General features: G+C 49.3%; 2 protein-coding genes across 5 annotated transcripts in view; both read left to right on the plus strand.

Annotated features, from left to right (window-relative positions):
- The window catches only part of LOC310676834 (tigger transposable element-derived protein 1-like), a gene marked incomplete at its 3' end in the record, with an annotated part of 1439559 nt that overhangs the window by 1221310 nt on the left and 196880 nt on the right, over positions 1 to 21369 (plus strand). The gene's annotated exons all lie outside the window — the stretch shown is intronic.
- LOC310675500 (maestro heat-like repeat-containing protein family member 7) overlaps positions 1 to 21369 on the plus strand; it is a 66923-nt gene that overhangs the window by 14332 nt on the left and 31222 nt on the right. For 2 of the 4 annotated variants that reach the window (XR_014510175.1, XM_083436228.1), the window contains exons 3-11: positions 1746 to 1870; positions 3031 to 3153; positions 3401 to 3474; positions 4966 to 5110; positions 7419 to 7514; positions 8665 to 8769; positions 16951 to 17086; positions 18780 to 18895; positions 20286 to 20438. Coding sequence is in view for 3 of the 4 variants with exons in the window: in XM_083436228.1 (XP_083292354.1) it covers positions 1746 to 1870; positions 3031 to 3153; positions 3401 to 3474; positions 4966 to 5110; positions 7419 to 7514; positions 8665 to 8769; positions 16951 to 17086; positions 18780 to 18895; positions 20286 to 20438 (1073 nt within the window). In the remaining variant the exon portion in view is untranslated. Of the gene's footprint in view, positions 1 to 1745; positions 1871 to 3030; positions 3154 to 3400; positions 3475 to 4965; positions 5111 to 7418; positions 7515 to 8664; positions 8770 to 16950; positions 17087 to 18779; positions 18896 to 20285; positions 20462 to 21369 lie in introns of those variants that run through there. The other 2 variants (XM_083436230.1, XM_083436229.1) reach the window with 2 other exon arrangements.

Raw genomic sequence — 21369 nt, forward strand, 5'->3', positions numbered from 1 at the left:
GCTCAGATTGCGTTGGAATTGTGGATGCGAGGAAAAATAAATACATATTAAAGGATAAATCCTAGATGCCAAGTTCCAGGTTTGGGGCTAGTTAGTGCTCTTTGGTGAGGGAATCCCAGTAGAGATTTATAATATGCAGCAAAGTGAAATAGGCAGCAATATCGGCTGTTAGGCCTTTAAAATATGCCTTTGTGAGTAACCGAACAGTCGCTGCTGCCCCAAGCTTAGGAAAAGACCACAGGTTTGGTCAGTTAAAAATGGGTTTACTTACAAACTCTTCAAAGGACAGGTTCATATGCTTTTCCACACATCCATTCAGAAAAGTTGCACAGACAGTAAAACCTGGCTTAGTTACACTGGTGAGAGTTCCCAAATTACTGGTATAGGAATTCAAGTGTGGCTTGTAAGAGCCATGTGGTCTGAGCTGCAGCAACCAGCTCAGTGCAACTCAGACCCAGGGCTGGATTTAGGTTTGATGAGGCCCTAAGCTACTGAAGGTAATGGAGCCCTTTATATATGTCCAGCTGTCCTTTGTCCACAACAAATTGTCGCTGTTTTTTGTGTTGAATATATGCTATATGGCAATTTATGGACCTAATAGGTGTTTGATAAATATGTATTTTATCAAAGTAATTTGTTTTTTATCTTATATTTTGGAAATGTACATCCAGGTTTTTTCCCTTTTAAATTTTTTGGAGGCCCCCAAGAGAGTGGGGCCCTAAGATATAACTTGTTTAGCTTATATGTAAATCCGGCACTGCTCAGACCTCCTCACACGCTTCTCTGGTAGACTGGCATCAGCCAGCACCCCAAATTCTTAATTCTATATCACATGCACGCACAGAAGTTGAGGAAAGCCTTCATGGATCCTGAAGGCCAAGGCTGGGAGATCTTTTGCGGACTGAGGGCTGCCCTCCCTTCTGGGGGCCACTTGCCATTGGTGGGCGGGGCCAGAGGCAAAAGTGGGCGGGGCAGTGAACAAGATGCTTAGCTTTGCAGCATAGGCTGATTTCACTCCCCTCTATTCTCCATCCGGGGCAGGTGACCTAGAGAGAAGGGGGGCGGGTGGCCTGGAGAAAGTCCTGCAGGCCCGGGAGAGGTGCCAAGCAGGCTGAATTTGGCCCCCGCATTTGGCCCACCCCTGCTACAGGCAAACTACCTCTGGAGAAAGCTGTTAGATCCTTATTCCTCAAGGGCCCCTGAATCCCCATTAGGAGAGTACAGTGGATGCTCAGGTTGCGAACGTGATCAATGCGGGATGCACGTTCGCAACCCTCAGCGTCCGCAACCCTCAGTGGCGCATCTGCGCATGCGCGGGTTACAGTTCTGCGCAAAGCGCGATTTAGCGCTTCTGCGCATGCGCGACTGCCGAAACCCAGAAGTAACCTGTTCCTGTACAGTGGTACCTCGGGTTAAGAACTTAATTCGTTCCGGAGGCCCCTTCTTAACCTGAAACTGTTCTTAACCTGAAGCACCACAGTGGTACCTCGGGTTAAGAACTTAATTCGTTCCGGAGACCCGTTCTTAACCTGAAACTGTTCTTAACCTGAAGCACCACTTTACCTAATGGGGCCTCCTGCTGCTGCCGCGCTGCCGGAGCACGATTTCTGTTCTCATCCTGAAACAAAGTTCTTAACCCGAGGTACTATTTCTGGGTCGGCGGAGTCTGTAACCTGAAGCGCATGTAACCCGAGGTACCACTGTGATTGATTTCTCCTTTCTCTCTTCTTCCCCGGCGCTTTTAGTCCCTGATCTCTCTGCTATGGCAACCATCTGGGAAGAAAGCGAGAACCCTGGTTCTGCTCAGGAGCCTGAGCTCCTGTTGAACTCCTGGAGGAGCACCATAGATTACTTCAACAGTAAAAAAGAGGTATGGGGGCACGACTTAGGAACAGGCTATCTGAGGGACCGTCCTGTCCCATACGTGCCGGCCCAGGCTCCAAGGTGTTAGGGGAGGCAGAAGGCTGGAGGCAGTAGAATGGACTCTCTCAGGACATGATGGGCTCTCCTTCCTTGGATTGCTTTCAAGCAGAGTTTGGATGGCCGTCTGTCATGGATGCTTTAGCTGAGATCCCAGCATTGCACGGGGATGGACTAGATGACCCTCGGGTTCCCTTTTTACTTTTTAACCATTATCTTTTATATGTTCTTAGCTGTGTGTATTTTACCTCTGTCCTTTTAATTTGTGTAAGCTGCTTTGAGTCCTGGACTGGGGAAAAGGTGAGATATCAATAATAATAATATAATAACAAAATTTGATTATTTATACCCCGCCCACCTGGCTGGGTTTCCCCAGCCACTCTGGGCGGTTCCCAACAGAACACCCATAACAATAATTTAAAAAGCGACAAAACATCAAACATTACAAACTTCCCTAAGCAGGGCTGCCTTCAGAAGTCTTCTAAAAGTCAGGTAGTTGTTTATTTCCTTGACTTCTGATGATGAGGGCATTCCACAGGGCGGGCGCCACCACCGAGAAGGCCCTGTGCCTGCTTCCCTGTAACCTCGCTTCTCGCAGGGAGGGAACTGCCAGAAGGCCCTTGGAGTTGGACCTCAGGCTGAATAATAGGGGGTGGAGACGCTCCTTCTCTCTCTCTCTCTCTCTCTCTCTCTCTCTCTCTCTCTCTCTCTCAACCACAATGTAGGGTTATCAACTGCCAGCCTAAGCATCCAATCCGGCCTCCAGGGGGCTCCCCATCTGACCCCCATTCTGGATCCAAAAGATCCCCCATCTTTATACACTGTCTACTTTCTCCTCCATGGGAACAGACAAAGAGAGCCAGTGTAGTGTAGCAGTTAGTGTTGGACTAGGACGTGGGAGACCAGGGTTCGAATTCCACTGGGCCATGAAGCGCACTGGGTCTATGACCTTGGGGCCTCCCTCACAGGGTTGTTGTGGGGCTTAAAAGAGCAGAGGGAGAACCCTGTGCTCCACCCCAAGCTCCCTGAAGAAAAAAGGCAGGATAGGTCTGCAATAAATCCATAATAATAATAAATACTTCTCTCTCACACACACCCAATTTCCTTTAGGAAGATGTCATGAAGAAAAGCTTTTTCAGGTTCTTATCCATCCTCAGCAAGACAATCAACTGGAGCAACATGACCGATTTTTTTATGGATAACTTTACGTCCGATGTTGTGGGAGTCTTAACAGTGAGTTTCTCTATTTGCTTGTTTGCCTGTTTCCAATCTGACCCCACTCTTGAAAATATTTACTCAACCCTTGCTTTTTTCCTGTACATGCAGAGCCCTCCTTGTACCTTAACTGGAGTTAAGGTTCCTCCTGTTACCAATCTTGTGGTCAGGCCACACTCTTGTGCACCGACGCTGACCTCACTGTTGATGAGTTTTGCAGGATTTCTACCTCATTCACTGAGGATATCCCACTTCTCGTTTACAGGAGATGATTAAGAGAGATTTTCCAGAATCCAGCGTCATCTGTCTTCATGCTATGGCCACCGTTATTGACTTGAGGTAGATTCAATTCCTTAGCTCACTTCCTGGGTTGACTTCTAACTCCTGACCCGCCGCGGCAACTGTTCAAAAGGAATCTGTTTTACACTTGTGGCCGAGGGTTTCAAACGAAGTGGCGCCTCATAGATTAGGAGGAGATATAACATGGCGCCCTCCAGATACCCTTGGGCCTCCAACTCCTATCAGCCCCAGCAGTCATAGCCAATGGCCAAGGATCATGGGAATTGTAGTCCAAAACATTTGTAGGCTGCCACATTGGTGAAGGCTAGGCCCAGCACTATCTAAAGGGTCATTTTCTTCCACTCGAACCTATCCCTCAGTAAATATGTTCTTCAGAGACCTGTCTTCTAATTTCCCTGCCTTCTGAGATCTAGCAGGAAGCCGCTGGAGAAGAGGGCCTTCTCCTTGGTGGCACCCAAAAGATGGAAAACTCTCCGCTGAGAAATTTGCTTGGTCACATCTCTACATAGCTGTCAACTTTTCCCTTTTCTTGCGAGGAATCCTATTCGGAATAAGGGAATTTCCCTTAAAAAAAGGGAAATGTTGACAGCTATATATCTCTGCCACCCTTTGGGCACCAGGCACTGCCCGTCTGCTCTCTTGGGCTTTTAATGGTAGGTGAGATCTTTTAATGTCCTTCTGTGTTACCCTGTTGCTCAGGACTCTGCAGTTCCTTTTTCTAGGAAAAAAGGGATGCCAGAACTCATCACGAACACTTCCCTTGTTGTCTTATAATGGCAATGGCGCCCACCTAAGAGGTGCCAGAATTGACTTCTGGTGACTTCTGGCTGGAATAAAAGTCCAGCAACTATGTATGCTAACTAACTAATCAGTTGCAATCCTTTATTGTTTCTATAATAATAATAATAATTTATTATTTATACCCCACCCATCTGGCTGGGTTTCCCCAGTCACACTGGGCGGCTCCCAACAGAACACTAAAAACACAGTAAAACATCGTACATTAAAAACTTCCCTAAGCAGGGCTGTCTTCAGATGTCTTCTAAAAGTCAGATAGTTGTTTATTTCCTTGACATCTGATGGGAGGGCGTTCCACAGGGCAGGAGCCACCACCGAGAAGGCCCTCTGCCTGGTTCCCTGCAACCTTACTTCTTGCAGGAAGGAAAAGGCCCTCGGAGCTGGACTTTAGTGTCTGGGCTGAACGATGGGGGGGGAGATGCTCTTTCGGGTCTACTGGGCCTTTGAGGCCAATTAGGGCTTTAAAGGTCATCACCAACACTTTGAATTGTGCTCAGAAATGTACTGGGAGCCAAGGTAGGTCTTTCTGTATTATTGTCCTAAAATTACAGATTTGAAGAAAAACAAAAGGGTCAATCCGTGAGATCATAGGTCAAAAGGCTGGGATGAAATCTTAAAAGTAACACGAGCGAGTCATTCCCCAGCCAGATGCCCACCAGAATTTTCAGACTCCATCTCGCATCATCCCCAGCTGGCAAAATGCCATTCTCTGACTCCCGTTTCTTCCACCAGCAAGGCGAACGTCACAAAAACGATGGGGTCCTACAAGAAGGGGATATTGCTCCGCACCTTTTTCAAGAGCGTCTTTGCTCTTTCACCCCTGAAGGCGGGACAAGAGGAAGGAGCGGCCAATTCTGCCAATGCCCAGTATGCAAAGGTAGTTTTGTCTTCCTCTCTGGCTTAGAACGTAAGGAGAGGCGGCTGGATCAGGCCAGTGGCCCATCTAGTCCAGCATCCTGCCGTCTCAGTGGCCAACCAGATGTTTCAATGAGGATCCTGCAAGCACAAGAGCCTTCTTCCCTCCTGTAGCCTATGGCAGCGAGTCACATAGTGCAGCTATCATAAAATCATAGAATTGCAGAGTAACTTAAAGGTAAAGGGACCCCTGACCATTAGGTCCAGTCGTGACCAATTCTGGGGTTGCGGCGCTCATCTTGCTTTATTGGCTGAGGGAGCCGGTGTACAGCTTCCGGGTCATGTAGCCAGCATGACTAAGCCGCTTCTGGCAAACCAGAGCAGCGCATGGAAACGCCATTTACCTTTCCGCCGGAGCAGTACCTATTTACCTACTTGCACTTTGACGTGCTTTTGAACTGCTAGGTTGGCAGGAGCAGGGCAGGGACCAAGCAACGGGAGCTCACCCCGTCGCGGGGATTCGAACTGCCGACCTTCTGATCGGCAAGCCCAAGAGGCTCAGTGGTTTAACCCACAGTGCCACCCACATCTCGCAGAGTAACTTACAACAAGACTAAACCTTAACACTAAGCATACTGTGTACAGAACACAACACCAGAAAGAGAGATAGAAAGAGAACGTGAAAGCCAGGCTCCTTCTGGCATTACTTTTATAGCCAGCATGACCTTGTCAGAAAAAGATAACAGAACCATTTTAATCTCACTGTACTCAGCTTCTCGGAATGTATAACCCAAAAATCATGATGAACCTTCTGCTTGTTTCTTTCACATAGAGAAGCTTCCAGAACCCTCTTGAATTAAGTAGAATAGGAAAGATATCTGCACATCATATAATACTATCTGTACTAAGAAATGCAATTTGACCGTTTTGCAGCAGGCATAGCTAACCTGTGGCCCTTCAGATATTGCTGGACTCCAGTTCCCATCATCCTTGACCATTGGACGTGCTGGCTAGGGATGATGGGAGCTGCAGTCCAACAACATTGCTTAGCCACCCCAGTTTAGTGGACTTTTTATCCAGCCGTGATATAAAGAAGGGGTTTTATGTATGAGAATCCCCCCAGATCCTGGAGCTCGCCAGCCCAGCCAGCCCAATATTCCATCATAGAATTGTAGAGTTGGAAGGGACCCAAGGGTCATCTAGTCCAACCCCCTGCAATGCAGGAATATGCAGCTGTCCCACACAGAGATCGAACCTGCAACCTTAGCGTTCTCAGCACTGTGTTGGTAACCAGCTGAGCTATTCAGGCATTACCGTATTTTTCGCCCTATAAGGCGCACTGGCCCATAGGACGTACCTCGTTTTTTGGGGGGGAAATGAATAAAAAAAATATATTCCCCCCCCCCGAGCCGCGGGACTGGGGCGGGGAAAGCCCAAGCTTCCCCCGACCCCAGCCCACAGAGCAGGCTGCCGCCTCAAGCATTGCGTGCCTGGCGGGACCTCCCACCAGGCGCGCAAGGCTTGCGGACACCTGCCCGAAGCACGGGACGTCCTCCGGAGGGCGCCCCGTGCTTTGGGCTGCAGGCTGCTGCCCGCAAGCCTTACGAGCCCGTGGGAACTCCCGCCGGGTTCCCAAGGCTTGCGGATGTCTTCCTGAAGCCTGGAGAACGAGAGGGGTTGGTGCGCACCGACGCCTCTCGCTCTCCAGGCTTCAGCGAAAGCCTGCATTCGCCCCATAGGACGCACACACATTTCCTCTTCATTTTTGGAGGGGGAAAACTGCGTCCTATAGGGCGAAAAATACGGTATGTGCGCTGCATGAAGAAATGCTTACTTTTCTCTTTCCTGAATCTTCCAATGTTTGGCTTCATCGAATATCCACAAATTGTAATGTTACAGATCTATCTATCTATATCTATCTATCTATCTATCTATCTATCTATCTATCTATCTATCTATCATCATCTATTTATCATCTATCTATGTATCTATCTATCTATCTATCTATCTATCTATCTATCTATCTATCTATCATCTCTGTTCCCACACTGCTCCAGTGAGAAGTTTGTGGCTTGGATCCTGACAAGGAACTAATCCACACTTCCAGCTCAGCCAGTAGAGTACGAAACTCTTCATCTCATCGGTCATGGGTTCAAGCCGCACCTTGGGCAAAAGATTCCTGCATTGCAGGGACGGGGTTGGACTAGATGACCCTTGTGGTCCTGAGCAGTAATCTAGGCAGGGCATTTAGCTCTCCTAGTTTCCAAGGTCACCCTTTCCTGGGCCCTTAGTGAACTGGTCTCCTTCAACATTCCTACCCCCTCCTCCAGAACCTCTTCATCAGAACATACCAGACCTTCAGTGAGATGCTCCAGCAGTTGATGGTGGAGAACCCAATTCCTTCGGAGCTGGAGAGGATCTTGCAGGTAAGAGGAAAGGAGTAATAATAATAATTTATTATTTATACCCCGCCCATCTGGCTGGGTTTCCCCAGCCACTCTGGACGGCCCCCACAGGCTAAAAACAGAATAAAACATCAAACATTAAAAGCTTCCCTAAACAGGGCTGCCTTCAGATTTCTTCTAAAAGTCAGATAGTTGTTTATTTCTTTGACATCTGGCGGGAGGGCGTTCCACAGGGCGGGCGCCACCACCGAGAAGGCCCTCTGCCTGGTTCCCTGTAACCTCACTTCTCACAGGGAGGAAACCGCCAGAAGGCCCTTGGAGCTGGAGCTCAATGTCCGGGCTGGATGATGGGGGTGGAGAAGCTCTTTCGGGTATACTGGGCCAAGGCTGTTTAGGGCTTTCAAGGTCAGCACCAACACTTTGAATTGTGCTCGGAAACATACTGGGAGCCAATGTAGGTCTTTCAGGATCAGTGTTATATGGTCTTGGCGGCCGCTCCTAGTCACCAGTCTAGCTGCCACATTCTGGATTAGTTGCAGTTTCCGGGTCACCTTCAAAGGCAGCCCCACGTACAGCACATTGCAGTAGTCCAAGCGGGAGATAACCAGAGCATGCACCACTCTGGCGAGACAGTCTGCGGGCAGGGAGGGTCTCAGCCTGTGTACCAGATGGAGCTGATAAACAGCTGCCCTGGACACAGAATTGACCTGCCCCCTCCATGGACAGTATCTTCAGACTGTCAGGATTCAATCTTTCTGCCCATGGGTTTGGTTGCTGGCTAAGTGGGAGTTCCTGCTCAACCTCTATATATTTTATACAGTCATACCTTGGGTTACAGATGCTTCAGGTTGCGCTTTTTCAGGTTATGGACTGCTGAAACCTGGAAGCACCGTTACTTCCGGGTTTTGGCGGTCACGCATGCACAGAAGTGCTAAATCGCGCTTTGCGCATGCACAGAAGCACCGAATCACAACCCACGTGTCCACTGTATATGCAGTGTCTGCTCCACCTAGATAATTTTTATGGGCCCACATTCAAAATGTATATTACATGTTTCTCATGGACACTGACACTAGAGTGCTCTGCACTTTCTGGTACTTTGAGAAGACAAGTGAATAGACCGGATGGCTGCAGATTTTTCTCTCTCTGTTGCGTTTTCCCTCCCCAACAGCTGATGGCTCCTTGGCTACAGTCCTCGGAGGCCGACCTGCGAGAGCGGGCTATCTGGACCAGTGCATCGCTGCTCAACTTTGTGGCCAGCAAATTACAGCTGGATGTGAGTAGACGGTGAAATAACCAACTGAGCTATCCAACAAATTTTCCTCTAAGGCAGGCATCCCCAAATTCAGCCCTCCAGATGTTTTGGGACTACAACTCCCATCATCCCTCGATGATCGGACCAGTGGTCAGGGATGATGGGAGTTGTAGCATAACTGTCAATTTACAGATTTGGAAAATAAGAGACCAGCAGCCTCGGAAATAAGGGATCAGCAGCCAAAATAAGGGATTTTAGTCAATCAGCTGAAGTACAAAGTTAAAAGGGACCAGATCATTTGGGAGAGCAGCACCGGTTTTTAGCCCTTCGTTTCCAGAGGTTGCTGCTCAAGACACCAGCTGATGAAACACTGCCATTAAATAACTACAAGCAGCAACCACTTTTTTGCGCAAAACGAAGTCCAAGCTGCGAAGATGCTGCTGCAGTTCTGTATCTTTTCTCTCTTGCTCCATCTGCAGCTCTCAGTTCCATCAGGCGGGGCGGGAGGAAGGGGGGGGGAATAGCGCCCGAAGTAAACCCGCAGATCAGACCACCTATGCCAGTCTACCACTACAAATCTATGGGAGAAGCGCTTACAGTCCTTCCTCCGCTTTCCCCCTCTATGGTTAGCCCTTGGAACACCTGCCCGCGCCTCCTCCTCCTCCTCCTCCTCTCTCTGAACTGCTTTCTCTATGGTTGCCCTCGCTCTCCTCTCAATTCATGGACCATGCCAGGCTGTCCATCTCATTTGGGTCCTTCGGTGGCGCAGCCGCAGTACAGCCTAGCGGGAGCGGCGGGCAGAGGGGAGACCCCAGGCAGAGATGCTCAGTTCAGTGGCCGCGAGGAGGATGGCGGCGAAAGGGCCCAAGGCTCCCGCCAGTCCGGGGGGGGGGGGCTCCCGGGGACCAAGGCTGGTGAGAGGAGGCCAGAGGGGGGTGGGCTGGGCAGCCAAGCAGCACAGTTGGAGCCTCCCTCCTTCCTGGCCTGCAGGGATGGAGGGAGAGGAGCTGCTTCCTTTGAAACCCGGGAAATTTAAGGGACATCATCAATAAGGGACAGCAGCGAGACACAGCGCTGGGATAAGGGACTGTCCCTCCAAATAAGGGACGGTTGACAGCTATGAGTTGTAGTGCCAAAACAGCTGGAGGGCCAAGTTTGGGGATGTCCCAAATGCTGCAAGCTTTCCTCATAAGAGAGCCTCTCCATTCCCTTGATTATTTGGGCCACTCTTTTTTGAACGCATGGGGCTCTCCTTCCTCGTGCCTCAGCACTGCTGTGCCCCCTTTAACAGCATGGGAAGAACTATGGAGAAAGAACTGGAAATTTACACCCTTTGAAGTATTGAGGGAAAATCTAATCAAGATGAGATAGCACATGATAGTATGCACCCCGGAAATGATCTCTTTCAGCTTCTGCCTTCTGGAAGAAGGTATAGGGTTATAAAGGCCAGGACTCGCCGCCTGAAAAACAGTTTCTACGCTAATGCAATTCTGGTTCTAAACGCAGCATAAGGGGTCTCTGTAGTATAATGTATTTTAAAATGGGGTTTTAGAGTTTTTTAGGATTTTTTGAATGTTTTATGTAGTTTTTATGTAGTTTTATGTAGTTTTGTGGTAGTTTTATGTAGTTTTTATGTAGTTTTTCAATTTCATTGTTCTGCAAGGGACAATGACAATAAAGATATCGTATATCTTACTTAAAGGTAAAGGGACCTCTGACCATCAGGTCCAGTCGTGGCTGACTCTGTGGTTGCGGCGCTCATCTTGCTTTATTGGCTGAGTGAGCCGGCGTACAGCTTCCAGGTCATCTGGCCCTATCTACTTGCACTTTGGCGTGCTTTCGAACTGCTAGGTTGGCAGGAGCAGGGACCGAGCAACAGGAGCTCACCCCGTCGCGGGGATTCGAACCGCCGACCTTCTGATCAGCAAGCCCTAGGCTCTGTGGTTTAACCCACAGCGCCATCCGCGTCCCTTAGATGGTACTTAACACCTACCAAAATAGCTAAAATGTATAAGACAAAAACAAATCTGTGCCGGAGGTGTGGTAAAACAGAGGGGACATTTATACATGTTTGGTGGACCTGTGGAAAAAATCAAAAGCTTAAAAAAATGTTTAAGTATAACTTTATGAAAAATACAGAAGCTTTTCTACTAGGGATAACAGACACAGCTATAGCAAGAGAAGATCAGAAACTATTCCTCTATGCCACAGGAGCAGCAAGGATCCAATTGCCAAAAACTGGAAATTTGTGCCAACACAAAAGGAATGGCAAGATAAAATGTTAGAGTAAATTGAACTGGCTAGATGAACAGAGGCAATGAGAGATCACACTAGACAAGAGTTTCAAAAAGCATGGCGGAAATGCAGAGAACACTTCACAAAACAGTGCCCTAAAATACATACCTGGACTTGTTTCGATTAATGTCTGCAGGAGACTTTGTGGATATTTAAGTTATAATTAGAAAAATCTCAATAATTATTTGTCAGGGAACTGCCATCGGAAGGACAGGAGGTGCAAGGGCTCTCTGAGGTTGAGAGAGACGCAGCAGCGGACGAGGGAACCAGTAGGGGGAGAGCAGGAACTTCAAGGGAAGAGGAGTCGGAGGAATGGCTCAGAGACGCTTCCAGCGAAAACAGCGGGGAGGTTTCAGGACCTCCTATAGGGACACCCATTCCTCGCCGGAAACTGTCACGCCGAGAGTCCAGAAGACGTGTTTCCGTTAAGGAGCTTTTATGTTGGAAACGATTCCGAAAGCAACCACTTTCGGATTCTGCTAGCGATTGACGCAGCCATGCTGGAGGGGCTCCGTCACAGGCAGAGGTTTGAAAACTTGATCAAACTCTGAGGGGCTTGCAGTTTACGCACAAGCAGCTCATCATCCCATCACAGCAATCCGAAAGTCACCGAAAGCTAGCTTGTGACAGGGAGAGGCATCATGAGCGAACCAGCCGGAACCGGAGGAGCAGGAGCAGCTGGAAGAGGTCCAAGCCTGGAGGAAAGGTACAGTGCGTTGGAGATACAGCTTGCCTTGCAAACGGCGAGGCTGGAGGAGAGGAGGGCTCAGGATGCAGAAAAGGGGAAGGAGAAAACCACCCCGCTCACCAGAAAGATGCCAGGATTGGTGCAGAAATTCGGGGGGGACCCCAGAAACTATCATGCCTTTAGAACAGAGATGCAATACGCTCTCAACCTGCAGTTTGATGACTTCCCCGACGAGGAATCGCGAGTGGCTTTTGTAATTAGCCATCTCGAATCAGGGGCGAAGGACTGGGTTAGACCCCTGATGGCAGCGAATAACGATATCCTAAAGGACACGATGAAGTTTTTTCGTGCCATGGACCTGATGTTTTCCAGCGACATTGAGCAGGGGGTGGTGCGAAGGCAGTTACTGGCTTGCAAACAGGGGAGCCGGTCTGTCCGTGAGTACTGGACTGAGTTTACTATGTTGATTCATAGATTGGGGTGGGACCTATCGGCGGAACCCATTCAGATGCTTTTCGAAGAGGGGCTCTCTTCGTCCCTTAAAGATGAACTTTCCCGGGCCCCCAGGGCGGAGTCTATGGACCAGCTGACTAAATCCGCGCTGGCCATAGGAGCGCGCCAGGAAGTGAGGGCTTTGGAAAGGCGGGAAGGGAAAGGAGAACGTTGGAGGGAGCTCCGCATTCCAGACATTCCAGAGCCGCCTTTCCCGCCGGCAGAGCCGATGGAAGTTGGTACAGCGCGGGCGCGCGCAGTTTCAAACCTCAGTGAAGGGCGGAAGAAGGAGGGAAAGAGCGCCAAGAAATGTTATCTCTGCCAACAGCCAGGACACTTTGCTAGAGTCTGTCCACAAAGAAAGGAATGGCAAGGGATGGCAGGAGCTGTTGGGGGAGAAGAGGAGGAAAGCAAGGAGCAAGTAAAAGCCAACGCCTGGCTGCCACCGTCGGGGCACAGCAGCCAGGCCAAAAAGCAGTGAAAGTGCCCACGCCAGAACCTCCCAGACCTGCTTTAGTGATAGAGGTGTTGCTAGAGCTGCCAAACGGACACCCACTACAGATCAAGGCGCTTTTGGATTCAGGCAGCTCCTGTAATTTCATGAGTAAGGAGTTTGCAGCTGAGCACCAGATACAGACCATCCCCTTAAGTAACCCCCTGCCGGTGACCACGATTGACGGCAGAGAGCTGTTGGGAGGAGAAGTGAACCAACAGACAGTCCCTATGATAATGAGGGTGGCAAGGCACACCGAGAGGATAGCGTTTAATGTGGCCACCTTGGGAGGAGCTCCCATCATTTTGGGGATGAGCTGGCTGGCGCTACACGATCCGCTAGTGGGCTGGCATCAGAGGGTGGTCTCCTTTGGGTCAGCGCATTGCCTAGAACACTGCAAGCAGGGGAAGGTTCCAGGAGGAGCCAGACTCACCCTAGCCGGGATGGAGGTAATGAATAAAGGGAAGGTGCCTCCGCAATACGCAGATCTGAGCAACGTATTTAGCGAAAGGGAAGCGGACAAACTGCCGCCGCATAGACCCTTTGACTGTCAAATCAACCTACTCCCTGGGGCTCAACTCCCAGTGGGCAAGCTGTACGCCATGTCAGACAGGGAGATGCAGGAGTTGAGGGAGTTCATTGACAAAAACCTGAAGCGAGGTTTCATCAGAGAGTCACGAGCGGTGGGGGGCAGTCCAGTGTTTTTTGTGGACAAAAAGAACACAGATAAGCCGAGACTTGTAGTGGATTTCAGGGCCCTAAATGCCGTGTCGGAACCCCTGGCTTTTCCTATGCCCCGGATCGATGACATTCTGACCAGGGTGAGGAAGGGGAAGATTTTTACAAAACTGGACCTGCGGGGGGCGTACAATCTGATACGCATAAGGAAGGGGGATGAATGGAAGACCACCATGTTCACCCCTTTGGGAGCATTTGAATACCTTGTCATGCCCTTCGGTCTCCAAGCAGGCTCAGCATGTTTTCAAAGTTTTATGAACCACGTCTTGGGACCTTTGCTCTACAAGAATTGTGTGGCCTTTTTAGATGACGTGTTGGTGTATTCGGAAGATGAAGAGCAGCATGTGAGGGACGTTCGAGAAGTGTTGGGCCGGCTACAAGCCAATCAGCTGTGGGTGAAACTGGAGAAGTGCCAGTTTCATACCAAGGAGGTGGAATTCCTGGGGTACCGCTTGTCAGACAAAGGATTGGCCATGGATCCAGGCAAGGTCCAAGCGGTACTGGAATGGAAAACACCGAAGACCAAGAAGGATGTGCAAAGATTCCTGGGGTTTGGGAACTTTTATCGGAAGTTCATCAAGAACTTTGCACACTTGACGGCGCCCATCACCGACTGCCTCAGTAGCAAGAAGAAATTTGTTTGGACGGCGGAGGCGGAGCGAGCATTTGAAGAACTGAAAAGGGCTTTCGCCTCGGAAGAACAACTTCTGCATGTGGACTTACGGAAACCCATGAGAGTGGAGACAGACGCGTCTGACCGGGCGGTAGGGGCGGTACTTCTTCAACCGGGAAGGAATACGTCGGAGTGGAGACCGTGCGCCTTCTTCTCGAGGAAGCTGAATAAGTCCGAGCGGAACTACACAGTGTATGACAGGGAGCTACTCGCCATTCACGAAGCGTTCCGGAGGTGGAGACATTTGTTAATTGGGGCACAACACAAGGTGCAAGTGTGCACCGACCACAAGAATTTGGAGTATTGGAGAACGGCTCGAGTACTCAACCAACGACAAGTGAGATGGGCACAGGAATTCTCCAAATTCCACTTTGAAATTTGTTATGTGCCAGGACCAGAAAACGTCAGGGCGGACGCTCTCTCACGCAAACCAGAGTATTTGGAGGGGGAGGGGGCAATCGAAGAAAGACATGTCATCCCTGAGGACCGCTGGGTGTGTGGGGCGGCGCTGGTGGGGCGACGAGAACTGGTAGAGGAAACGGAAAATGATGAGTATGCCCAGGATAAGCTCAGAGGTCTCAGGGGAGAGGGTGAAAGTCCAGAAGGTTTTGAAGAAAGAAATGGGGCATTGTATTACAAAGGGGCACTGTATATACCAGGAGGTGAATTGAGGGGAAGAGTACTCAAGCAGTTGCACGATAGCCCCACAGCGGGACATTTTGGACAACACAAGACCATGTGGATGGTTACCAGGGAATTTTGGTGGCCCAAGGTGAGGGAAGATGTAAAGGAGTATGTAAGAAGGTGTGACCAATGTCAGAGAGCCAAGGGGGAACGAAGGGCGCCGGCAGGGTTATTAGAACTATTACCCACACCAGAACGGCCTTGGGAAGCGGTATCAATAGATTTTATGACGGATCTGCCAAAATCCAAGGGGAAAACAGCCATCATGGTAGTAGTAGACCTGTTAACCAAGATGTGCCACTTTGTAGCATGCTCACATGCAGTCACAGCGGAAGAAACAGCTAAGTTGTTTGTAGAACACATCTTTAGGCTGCACGGCGCCCCCTTGAGGGTGATCTCAGACCGCGGCAAACAATTTACTTCCAGGTTCTGGAGGAAGCTCATGAGCTTACTGCACGTGGAAGTCAATTTTTCGACTGCCCGGCACCCTGAAACCAACGGGCAGGCGGAAAGAGCAAATGGCATCCTCCAACAATATCTGAGGTGTTATGTCAATGACAGAGAGAACGATTGGGTCGAAAAGTTGGCGCTGGCAGAATTTGCCTACAACAATGCGGAGAATGTGTCCACAGGCATGAGCCCCTTTTTGGCTAATTACGGGTGTCACCCCAGGGCTTTTCCAGGGGAGGGAGGCGAGAGATGGAGCGTCCCAGCGGCCGAACATTTTGTAGAGGAGATGGAAGCGATCCATCGTCAGCTCCAGCTCAACTTAGAAAGGGCCAAGGCTCAATATAAGAAGCAGGCAGACAAGAACAGAAGGGAAGGTGAAACCATAAGGGTGGGGGATCAGGTGTGGCTGTCAACCCAAGGGTTGCCGTTCAAAGGGGGTTGTAAAAAATTAAGACCCAAGAGATTGGGACCCTTTGAGGTCATTCAGCAGGTCAACCCAGTGGCTTTCAAACTCCGGTTACCCAACCACATGAAATTGCACCCAGTGTTTCACAGGTCGTTGCTGTCACCGTACAGGGGGGGACGTGAAGGGGAGCACACCAGGGGACCACCCTTGGAAGAAAGGGAAAGAAGCAACCATGTAGCGGAAATCCTCGATTCCAGGTGGAAGGGAAATCAGGTGGAGTATTTGGTGGCGTGGGAAGGGGAACCGGAGTCAGAAAACACCTGGGTGACTGCAGGGGAGGTCAATGACGAGGTTTTAACAGAAATGTTCCACCAAAGATTCCCGAGGAAACCACAGCCGGTAGCAAGGTTTAGGAGGGAGTATTTCGGCACCACCGACGAGGAAGAGGAACTGGAAGGATTCGCGGAGTCGGAGTTGGAAGAGGGAATGGACTCCGATGACGAGGAGTATCGAGAGACCAGGAACAGCAACAAGTGGAGGAAGGTGTTCGAAACCTCGGACAATGAGGAAGGCTCTTTCAGGGGTTTTACCTCCTCACAACCCGTAGGGAAGGAGGCGGGAGGGGGTGAAGGGGGCCCTGGAGGGGAGGTGGATGTCAGGGAACTGCCATCGGAAGGACAGGAGGTGCAAGGGCTCTCTGAGGTTGAGAGAGACGCAGCAGCGGACGAGGGAACCAGTAGGGGGAGAGCAGGAACTTCAAGGGAAGAGGAGTCGGAGGAATGGCTCAGAGACGCTTCCAGCGAAAACAGCGGGGAGGTCTCAGGACCTCCTATAGGGACACCCATTCCTCGCCGGAAACTGTCACGCCGAGAGTCCAGAAGACGTGTTTCCGTTAAGGAGCTTTTATGTTGGAAACGATTCCGAAAGCAACCACTTTCGGATTCTGCTAGCGATTGACGCAGCCATGCTGGAGGGGCTCCGTCACAGGCAGAGGTTTGAAAACTTGATCAAACTCTGAGGGGCTTGCAGCACAAGCAGCTCATCATCCCATCACATTATTCATAAAGGAAACAGCTTATAAGAAGTAAATAAAGAGGCCAGATATAGGATAAAGGAAGTCTTTTATTTGGTTGTTTGTATGTTATGCTTATTGTATGTTATGTTCGCGTTTAATGAGGGTGGATTTCTGTATTGGGGGGGTAGGGGCTTTATGTTATGTTGTAAATAAAATTTCCAATATTTTTTTTTTAAAAAGCACTGCTGTGCCCCTTTTCCTCCGCCAGACGCTGTCCAAATTCTCCCGGCTGGGCCACCTCGTCGCAGTGCTGGGGATCTGCTGCGGAGACGCCGTCAAGTCCATCAGCTCCAAGGCAGCCAAGAGTGTCCACCTCCTCCTGGCGATTGTGCTTGGCCAGAAAAGTAAGAAACGGGTGGCGAAGCCATCCTTGAGCATGTGCAAAGTGTGCGGGGGGCGTAGCTCAGCGGCAGAGCCTCTGCCTCACAAGCAGAAGGTCCCAGGTTCAGTCCCTGCCATCTCCTGCCTGAAATCTTTGGAGAACGGCTGCCAGTCATTGCAGGCAACAGTTCATCCTCCTTCCTTTTCCCTTCCATCCCAGGGCCGGCTCACCCATGAGGCCAGGTGAACCAATGGCCATAGGGTGGCCAGCTCAGAACCACTGGGAAGGATGTCAGACCCTGGAGAGAGGGGGGCATTATTGGTTTGGTTTTGTTCTTATTTTTATTGTGTTTTTTATATTGTGTTTTTATGTTGCGAACCAACCTGAGATCTACAGATGAAGGGCATAAATTAATAATAATAATAATAATAATAATAATAATAATAATAATAATAGATGGTGATGATAAGAAGAAGATGGCGATGGCGATAATAATAATAATAATATTGTTGTTATTGTCATCACCATCTATTATTATCATCATTATCATCATCGTTATCATCATCATCATTATTATTATTATTATTCCCCACCCATCTGCAAGCAGCCACTCTGGGCGGCTTCCAACAGATTACACAAAAACACAACAAAGCATCAGGCATTAAAAACTTCCTGACACCAAGATGTCTTTGGATAGCTGTGTAGTTGTTTATTTCATTGCTATATTTACTTACTGATTCCGTTCAATAAGATTACAAAAATACTTTTTAAAAAGCAAGAAAAATCGCAATACCTTAAAACACACAAAAAGTTAAAAATACTAAAGGCAGCTTAAAATTCACCCCGGCTTTTGAAGCATCTGGGTAGGTTTGCCTAAACAAGAATGTTTGTAGCACAATTATTCATTTGTACATTTGTTTTTAATCACGTTGGTCTCATGTATACTTGTTTCTAACTGGAGTGTGGACAGAAAACCTGGACAGGTTTTCTGATCAAACGGCTTATAAGTCCTCAAAATAAATAAATGTGAGATTAGTATAGCTTCCCAGTAACTTGTAACGCAGGTGGTGCTGTGGGCTAAACCACAGAGCCTAGGACTTGCTGATTGAAAGGTCGGCGGTTCGAATCCCCGCGACGGGGTGAGCTCCCGTTGCTTGGTCCCTGCTCCTGCCCACCTAGCAGTTCGAAAGCACCTCAAAGTGCGAGTAGATAAATAGGGACCGCTCTCCAGAGGGAAGGTAAACGGCATTTTCGTGTGCTGCGCTGGTGCTGGCTCGCCAGCTGCAGCTTAGTCACGCTGGCCCGAAAGCTGTCTTTGGACAAGCGCTGGCTCCCTGCCTCTTGAGCGAGATGAGCGCACAACCCCAGAGTTGGTCACGACTGGACCTGTTGGTCAGGGGTACCTTTACTGAACTTTGTGCACCTAATTAATATGCCCAATAGGTAGGTCCCCATTGTGTATAGAAATGTTCATCTCCTTATATCATATTTATTACATTTATGCCGCACCTTTCGTCGTGATTTTATTCCTCCCCATTTGCTCCTCACAACAACCTTGTGAGGTGGGTTAGGTTGCGAAGGCAGCAACTCTCACCCCGCGAGCTTCATGGCTAAGCAGGGATTTGCACCCTTGCCCGGTGCTCTAGCCACTACACCGCGCTGCCCTGAAACTGACGGGTGTGTTCTTGTTTTTTAAAATTTCCGGGGTGTGTCAGTTGCGAGGCTGGATGAGAAGAATGTCCACACGGAAGCCATCAAGCGCAAGCACAAGGAGTTCTTGGAATCTTGGAATCCGTCCGTGTTTCTCAAAAACCCCTCCAGAGTTGCAGAGGTAACTGGGAGGACACAACTGGGGGGTGGGCATTATCCCGGGACAAATTTATGTCTGGATATTGCTCACTACAATATCCATGGCTCCATGAATCCCCTTGGTTACTTTCAGGTTGGGATATTAAGTTTCCCACCGTTCTAGCCGTACCGGATGGGGAAAAAAGGCTCACCTCTTAGCTGAGATGGCAAAACTGACATGTTTAATCAGAGATAAGTCCTTGCTAAGGTTTCTTAAAGAATGGAAACCTCTCATGGACTTTTTGCGTGAAAAAGAAATAACAATACAGTGGTACCTCGCAAGACGAATGCCTCGGAAGACGAAAAACTCGCAAGACGAAAGAGTTTTTCGTTTTCTGAGTTGCTTCGCAAGACGGATTTCCCTATGGGCTTGCTTCGCAAGACGAAACGTCTTGCGCCTTTTTTTTTAAACCGCCAATGCATTCCTATGGGAAACCGTCAATACACAGTGGTGCTTCGCAAGACGAAAAATTCACAAGACGAAAAAACTCGCAGAACGAATTAATTTCGTCTTGCGAGGCACCACTGTATCTGGATTCGAGGATATTTCAGGATTTGTTGATAGAAAACGGCTTTGTTGGAAGTGAATATTATTTTTGCATAGCGGGCAGATCAATCACAAATTCTTTATTTTCTGAGTCTTATTTTTCTATCTTCCCCTTTTAAACTCTTTCCTATTTTTAAAAAAATTATTCCTTTTTCTTTCTCTAGTTCTGTCCCCCCCCCCTTTTTGTGTCCTTACGGTATCTAAAGTCTTTTATCTAAAGTCTTGGTTTGGTTTAAAATAAGGGAAAAGATATTAAGCTTCAATTTTTTCTCCGCAAGCCTTAATAGAATTTATCATCATCAACCTTTATTACGGTCCAGAGACCCAACAAATCATTAAAAAGCAATACATAATTCATACATCCCACCTCCAGGTTAAACAAGCATTTCGTTCAGAATATAAGGATCATTGGTTCTTGCAACCACCGATAAAAACTTGGCCATTGCTAATGTTCTAGCATTTGTCCGGTCTTCTAATAGGAACCTGACATAGTGAGCCTCTGATTTTCCCGGAAAAGGTACCAGCAAGGGTAGTATCAGTTCAGCCCTGGCTTGCTCATATTTTTCACAGTGCAACAAAATATATTTTATGGAATCGATGTCTTGAGCACACGAGCAAAGTCTGTCCTGGTAGGGAACTCCTCTCAACCTGCCATCCAACACTGCAGAAGGAAAGACGTTTAGTCTGGCTTTGGTGAAAAGCCTTCGATAATTTGGTTCTGTCAGGTTTTTAATGTAAGATGTTAACTTAAAGACATGCCCATATAGGGGCCCCAGCCCCGCCCACACGCCAACAGCATTCTTCCCTCCCTCTCCTTGTGCTCCAGGTCTTCGGCGTCTACTTCAGCCCGAGAGAGAAGACCGATTTCATCCTGACCGCTTTGGATGGCCTGACGGTGCAGTGCACCACCCAGTGCTGCACCACCACAGAGGGGCTCCTTGCCAGCATGGCGAGGCACTGTGGCGCCGAGATAGAGAAGGTGGGGCAGGTCTGAGGCAGCAGGTGGGCGTCCTGAGGATGCTGATTTGGCAGGTGGGGAGTCCTTGCAGTGGCGTAGCGTTGCTTGCCGGGGCCCGGGGCACGGAGGGTGAACGGAGCTCACAGCACCAACCCAATCCTCACCACCACCGCAGGAGCAACGCCAGCCCTACGTCGCTTTGCCAAATGCACAGTGCCCCCTAAAAAAATGTGTCTCCCCCTCACACTGTACCCCTGAGTCCTTCCTGCAGCGGGGCTGAGCTTTTCTGAACTTCACAATAGCCACTCCACTGGGTAACTACAACCTACAGAGACCTGCCCATCACTCAAGACTCTGGCTGAAGGTCTTCTCCTTCTCCTTCTCCTCCTCCTCCTTCACTTTTTCTCCTCCTTCTCCTTCCTCCTTCTCCTCCTTACTCTGCCTCCCCCCTCTCTTTCTCCTCCATCTCCTCATTCTTCTTCCTCCTTCCCCATCTCCTCCTCCCTCCTCCTTCCCCCTCTCCATCTTTTCCTTCTTCCTTCTTCCCCATCTACATTTCCTTCTTCTTCCTCCTTCCCCATCTCCTTCACCTCCTCCCTCCTCCTTCCCCCTCTCCTTCTCCTCCATCTTTTCCTTCTTCTTCCTCCTTCCCCATCTCCATCTCCTCCTTCTTCCCCCTCTCCTTCTCCTCCATCTCCTCCTCCTTCTTCTTCCTCCTTCCCCATCTCCATCTCCTCCTTCCTCCTCCTTCCCCCTCTCCTTCTCCTCCTTCCTCCTCCTTCTCCTCCATCTCCTCCTCCTTCTTCTTCCTCCTTCCCCATCTCCATCTCCTCCTTCCTCCTCCTTCCCCCTCTCCTTCTCCTCCATCTTTTCCTTCTTCTTCCTCCTTCCCCATCTCCTCCTCCTTCTTCCTCCTGCTTCTCCCTCTCCTTCTCCTTCCTCCTCCTCCTCC

Source organism: Podarcis tiliguerta (genome assembly GCF_965153285.1).
Source record: "Podarcis tiliguerta genome assembly, chromosome: 4".
In the NCBI taxonomy this organism is placed as follows: domain Eukaryota; kingdom Metazoa; phylum Chordata; class Lepidosauria; order Squamata; family Lacertidae; genus Podarcis; species Podarcis tiliguerta.